General features: G+C 32.9%; 1 protein-coding gene across 2 annotated transcripts in view; it reads right to left on the reverse strand.

Annotated features, from left to right (window-relative positions):
* Positions 1 to 2,152: 2,152 nt before the first annotated feature.
* The window catches only part of LOC117103218 (neutral ceramidase-like), a 12,666-nt gene continuing 8,311 nt past the window's right edge, over positions 2,153 to 6,507 (reverse strand). Inside the window, exons 13-19 of one of the 2 annotated variants that reach the window (XM_033243775.1) lie at positions 5,982 to 6,021; positions 5,578 to 5,679; positions 5,176 to 5,271; positions 4,631 to 4,774; positions 3,966 to 4,019; positions 3,737 to 3,822; positions 2,153 to 3,150 (exon numbers count right to left, since the gene is read on the reverse strand). In XM_033243775.1, coding sequence (XP_033099666.1) covers positions 2,976 to 3,150; positions 3,737 to 3,822; positions 3,966 to 4,019; positions 4,631 to 4,774; positions 5,176 to 5,271; positions 5,578 to 5,679; positions 5,982 to 6,021 — 697 coding nt within the window. In that variant the 3' untranslated portion in view covers positions 2,153 to 2,975. Of the gene's footprint in view, positions 3,403 to 3,736; positions 3,823 to 3,965; positions 4,020 to 4,630; positions 4,775 to 5,175; positions 5,272 to 5,577; positions 5,680 to 5,981; positions 6,022 to 6,507 lie in introns of both variants that reach the window. The other variant, XM_033243766.1, reaches the window with a different exon arrangement.

A 6,507-nucleotide genomic window follows, 5' to 3' on the forward strand; every position in this document is an offset into this window, starting at 1 on the left:
GATAAAATCAACAACAGTAAACATTACTTGGCTTACAAAATTTATATTTTTCATTTATTCAACTTATGCTAAATAGCAAAGTTAATCACTATTCTAAGTGACAATCCTTTTACAAGTTTTGTTAATGGCTTATGTGCGTGTAGGAGCCGTCATATTTATAAATTATGCAGGCCTATCTAGTTTAAACATTAATGTATTTATTTATTTACTTATTTCAACAATCTTTAATGAGGGTGGTCCTTCTTAATTTACAAAATGAATTATATAAAAACAGGAAAAAAAATATTTAAAAAAATCTATAATAAAATTAAAATATAAAATGCAAATTAATCAAGCAGGATCAGAAAAAGATAAAAGTACAGTAGGCCAAAGAGACAGTAAAACAACAGAGAAGAAATAAAGAAGTTTAGAATAAAGTTGCCCAAATCAAATAAGCAAATAAAAAAAAATATATAATAAACATAATATGAGGAAAAAAATGCTATAATTTACAGAAAATGAATTAATTAAAAATAATATATAAAACAGAAACTAAAATAATTAAAAAGAAATCAATAATGAATTTACAAATGCAAATTCAAATAACAGGCCAAAGATACAGAATTACAGCAGTAAAAGATGGAGTAGCTTTTGAGGGACGAGGGGGCAGTAAGTAGTAGCACTGCGGATATCTAAGGTAAGACAGTAAAAAAAAAGGGGGCATTAAAGCTAAATTAAAGTTTGAAGAGTTCCAAGTGGGGTCTAGGGATGTGTAAGTCCCCTTTAGTGATCTGTCGAGTGTTCATGCGGCCATTTGCTTCTATTTTTGTGACGCACTTACAAATTGTTTGGGGAACAAGATTGTGAAGATCTTTAAAAGTTAAACAGCCAAGTTGATATCGATATCTGTCATGAAAAGGAAGGGTCTTAGCATTAGAGAAGTGGAAAGAAGTTAAATGAGTAGTAGGAGGTAGATTAAGTAGGATGCGTATAGCTTTATTTTGAACTATTTGAAGTTTAACGGTAGTACCGGTAGTGGGTTTGTAACCTCAGACAGCGCAGTAGCCGAGTTTACACAGAAACAAAGAATTGTACAAGAGGTGGAGAGAAGAATTATTTGTTAAATTTAGAGGTGAGTGCAAGTAAGTATGTGCATTGATATTTCAATTTATATTTGTTTCTTTTCAATAAATTGAAAAAAATGTTTTCTATGTAGGATCAAAGCGCACCTGCCTTTTGTTTTATAATTGTATGTAAAGCGATGCGCTATATAAATGTAAATTATTAGGCATATTATTATTATTATTATTTAAATGAACACAATTTTAATTCATTTATCAAATAGTCTGAAATATCGTCATCAATCATTATCACCATAATAATCACCATTATCATCTTAGAATGAGAAACACATACGATAATAAGGACATTGACCCCATATACTAGGCTACTTTTTTTTTAGAACGGTGTAATACTAACTGATAATTCTTCTTATTCATCATTATGTGGGCTAGATGTCGTTATGGCCAATGGTGGCGCCCGCGGGGGAGGGCTTTTTCCCAACCCCCGTCGAACAGGCGTGCCCTCGTCGTCCGACGGCAAGACAAAGTCGTTACGAAAAATATTAATTTGCCTATCCAAAACGATATTTTTATTGCCAGTCAATATTGTAATGATATAAAATTTCGGACCACCCAAGCCACAAAAACTCGATCCTAATCGAGGCTTTAGTCGTCCCCTCGGCTGTCGAACATATCGGACCACTCGTCGGCAAATTTCTGGAGCCACCACTGATTATGGCAAGCTACATTAAATAGCAGTACACTACAATCTCGTTAAAACAAAGTCGTCGTAACCTGTTGTAATTCATTTGATGCCACCCCCCTCCCCCCATAAATAAATGGGGAGGTGTGAATTAGCAATAAAACCAACAGCAGCAACGACAACGACAACTATGATGCATCGTCTAAAATCGTCAGGATAGTACAACTAAGTCTGTTATGATTTAGTATCATATTTATCATCACCACCTTCCACATAATCATCATTACTCTTACAATTTTATTATTATTTTTATTATTATGTCATTTTATTGTAGTAGGTGTTTGATTTGAATGGAAGTTGAGAATTAAAGAATCACGTAAGTTAAGCATAATCGGTTTACTGCACCACATTTTTATCGCCAGTATTTAAGTTTGATTTATTTCCACTTGTTAAAAATAATAACATATGGTGATTATAACAAACCTTCTCATTATTACTTACTATTTGATTCAATTGCATTCAGTATTGAAATATTGCCAAATTATCATAGAATAATATATTCATTACATTTATAAAATGGTTTATAAAATGTTTAAAACATCAGAAAATTCAACATAAAGCTACAAATAACAGTATAGCAACACATTGTACTAAGAATCAGGTAACAACCTGGAAGGAGTCACTTCTTCGTGAAAACAACATTTAATCGAATAATAGGCTTGGGAAATAAAAACTAAACTTGCAAATTTAAGCAGATATTTATATGCTTTTGATGGAACAAAGTTTAATAAAAGATTAAATTGTGTAATAATTTTTATAACTCAACTTTAGTAGTTTATGCTTGACAGACAGACAGGTTTGGCATAGTTTCATTCAAAAATATCCAGCCATGACAGATGTTTTACTAAAAGATAGTTTTTAATGTAAATAAATGCTAACTACTGTCTTAAAAACTAGGCAATTTAATTAGCAAACTGAATTACAGTACTAGAACAACTGCTTTAAAAGCAATCAAATTTGTTTTAGAAATTAACAAAACCTGCTTGGCAGTATTACAAAATCTATAAAATCATAAATTTTCATTATAAAAATTTATCATTAAAATTATCAATAAACAGTCTGTGCATATTCAATTAGAAAATATATTCAGAAAACCTACTGAATTCCTGACTTTGTGCATAAAACTTTAAAATAGTTATCAGATTTTGATCATCAATAATCATTCTTAACAATCAAGACACATTGAAATTGGAAGACCTGCCGCTATATGAATAAACACGGGATCGCTTCTTGTAGTTACCATAGTGATTAATACGGTAAGTTCCAGCAGCCTCATTGGCTGGAATATCCCATGTGACTGTCGCCTCGCTGCGTCCTAAAAGCAAGACTGTTCTTTTCCAGGAGAATCTGAAAGTGATAAGATGACAAATGAAGGAAGTGATGGAGAAGATCAGTGAATGAAAAATGAAAAATTGGATTTAATGAACTTTAAATGAGGAGGAGACACCCTGAAATGATTGTATGGTTTCAGTGACAGGCTCTTTGTTGTTGCCAAAGTATTTCAAACGGTACGTTCCTACTGTAGCATTATACGGTACTGTCCAAGTAACACTTGCTTCACTATGCCCAAGAACTGTCTCTGTTCGTTCCCATCTGAATCTGTTAAATTATCGAAACCACTTAAGTCAAAATGAAAACCAGTTAATAGATTTATCATATTGTCATCATAACTATTAATTTTTTTTTGTTATTCATTGGATTGGAAACATTGAAGGTGAACACCAAGAATACAATGAAAATTCCGAGGACATATTTCCTTCTGGTGGTGATGGGGTAGAATACCGGGAGACAATCCCCTACTCTTTTCCGAAGAGTGTACTGCGTTCTTTAACGTGCACATGGGTCATAAATGCACACGAGACCAATGGCTTAAACGTCTCATCCAAAAGATGATGAGCTATCGGAACTTGTATTATCACATTTTCATACGTACTTTGTTGACCAATCAGCATCCGTGTACCTTGGGATCCATTTACCACTTGCATCTTGGTATTCAACTGACAGGAATGTATCTCCAGTCTAAAAATATAAAATTGAAATTTTAAAATGATTATGGAAATTGAAGATAGGACAGGTACAATTAAGTAGAAAATGTTTTTATATATTTATCAACATTTACTAACACATCAGGTTTAATATTTTCCAATGAATTTAATGAATACCTTTAGATTATTCCTTGGATTGCCAGCCTGAAAGGTCACGGACACTGTCATGTTCTATAGAAAATATATAAATCAAATATTGTATCACAAATCTGCTACTAAATGAACCTTCCCTAGTATTACTCATAATCCCCTATTTGTTTAGAATAGTACACAGAGGCATAATATACACTATACAAGTGTATGAACTACAAACCAATGACATAGAATAGCACAAAAAGACCCAGTAATATCCAAAGTAAGTGCATAGCCACTGACCACTGACATGGAAAAATGGATAGAGGCCTAGTAATAAACAGGGAGGTTTTGATTTGCATGACGACGTAACTCCAGAATGGATTCACTCACTCACAATACATTCTCTGCACAACGCAGATTCGCATCTTAAAATCCAGACGACGAGAACTCAATGTTCTTGCACGTACAGATGACTTCATAGTGACGTCATTATGTTCTAGATCCTACCGTCATCATGCAACCAAATGCTCCCTAATATGCACTACAGTAGGCTATACTAGCACTGACCTTTGACACAGAACAACACATCAACACCACCTATACAATGCAGGTGCACAGTAACTGTGTTTGAACATGAATGTGTTATGAATCCAATCAAAACTCATATCAAACTATCATTGCCACGATCCTCCCATTCAAATACTCACCCTTGCGTAGTCTGATTTGACGTCTGTTAGAACATCTCCAAAATTCTTTCCAAGTGGCTTGCCATCAAATATGACAGGAGACAAGAATGAGACTTGGTCGTTAAGCAGCAGATCTGGTTTTGGACCAGGTGGCAACTTCACATTCTGAACAAATAATGATGTTATATACAAATCTTCTAATCCATATATACGGATGTGTAGCATATATATACATTACAAATATATGAATGTGAAAATAAGGTTACATGGATGTAAGGTTATATAAAATTTGCACAAATGATTAAAAAGTATAATTGTTACATCAAAGTGAAGTAGTATAAATGTTACATGAATGTGAATAATATAAATGCTATATGGATATAAAATGTACAGTATGTGAAGAGATAAACATTTTGCATAGATGTAAAATTATATAAATTTTAAATAGTATCAATATTGCATTTATGTGATAATATAAATGCTGTATGGATGTCAAATGTTGCATCAGTTATACGAATTACATAGATACAAAAAAAATGTGACCTTATACTGTATGAATGACTTACCTTAACCATAGATTCAGCTAATGTTTTGAATTGGTTGATGTAAGCTTGACACGTGTGAGGTCCGTATATGGTGGATGCACCTTCATATCGCTGAACCTAATTTAAAGAAAGATTTAACTTCTTCTATTCAAAATACTTTATGATAGCTTATTATTATTCCCCTGAAGCAACTCAATCGAAGCGTCATGACATTCCCAACAAAACAACTCTTCTCAGAACTATCTATGTGGTGTACAAGCATTTAATATATTACTTATTTGCCATACAAACCTTCAAACAATATTTAACATAAAGCTGAAGATGTACACAGTATCTTACTATCAAAATAGTATGGTGGGATGGGTTGTCAGAAGCAATATCTTGACTATCCTACCCACCAGAAAACATATAGCATGAGCCCACCTGATATTCCTCTAGTGTGGTTATGTAATCACTGTATGTGTTTGAAAGTCCTGCAATAACAACCTTGGTAGAATTCGCTGGCAGCCCATTATTCACAAGTACCTAGGTTAAAGAAATGAAAATTTGTTGCCTGGGTAATATGTTTTGACGCTTCTATTTTTTTGGTCAGTTTCCATAGTGATCTTTGATGTCATGTGACTGCAGAGCTTATAATGTAGGAGAATTGCATTGAAATATATTTTTATATTTGCCGTAATCAAAATAGTAAATTGATTACTTTGTTACCACAGCTCCTTTGGCATAAGCCCATCCAACTTTGGTAAATTCTGGATTTTAAAGTTTAATTTTCAGCCAATAATTTACGTAAAATATTGAAGTCTTATATGATATATTTCATTCAATACCTGGTGAACGTTATCACGTAACCTTCGTCCGCACATTGTCCTGCAGAAAAAAACAAATAAATGGTTCAAATATAACTGCATTCTGGCACTTATTATGTTCATCTATCTATATGGGAGCAGATTTTGGTTCTAAACTTCTCTGTGAATTACCTAAGGTGGTCATTCTGCACTTATGATTGTAAGTGAGTACCTGGTTCAAACAAGATATGCTGATAATGAGCTGTAACATCAATGGTGAGTAATAATGTGATAAACACATAGAGGTCATACAATGTGTGCAATCTACCACTCACTCCGACAAATGTTTTTGTAAATGACAAAACTTTTTAAGTCTGTAAATAGCAAAACTTTAAAAACCACATTTTATGACACTCAGTTTCATTTTAATAACTAATAATAATAAATATGTAATAATATGTCATTCTTATATAGCGCTTAATGCCTTAACAAAGCCTCTAAGCGCTTCACATTACTACCCCGGTCATTGGATCAAACACATATGGAACACATTGAACACCAAATTAAA

The sequence above is a fragment of the Anneissia japonica genome, unplaced genomic scaffold (genome assembly GCF_011630105.1).
Source record: "Anneissia japonica isolate Jap-2015-1 unplaced genomic scaffold, ASM1163010v1 scaffold287623_len557403_cov176, whole genome shotgun sequence".
In the NCBI taxonomy this organism is placed as follows: Eukaryota; Metazoa; Echinodermata; class Crinoidea; order Comatulida; family Comatulidae; genus Anneissia; species Anneissia japonica.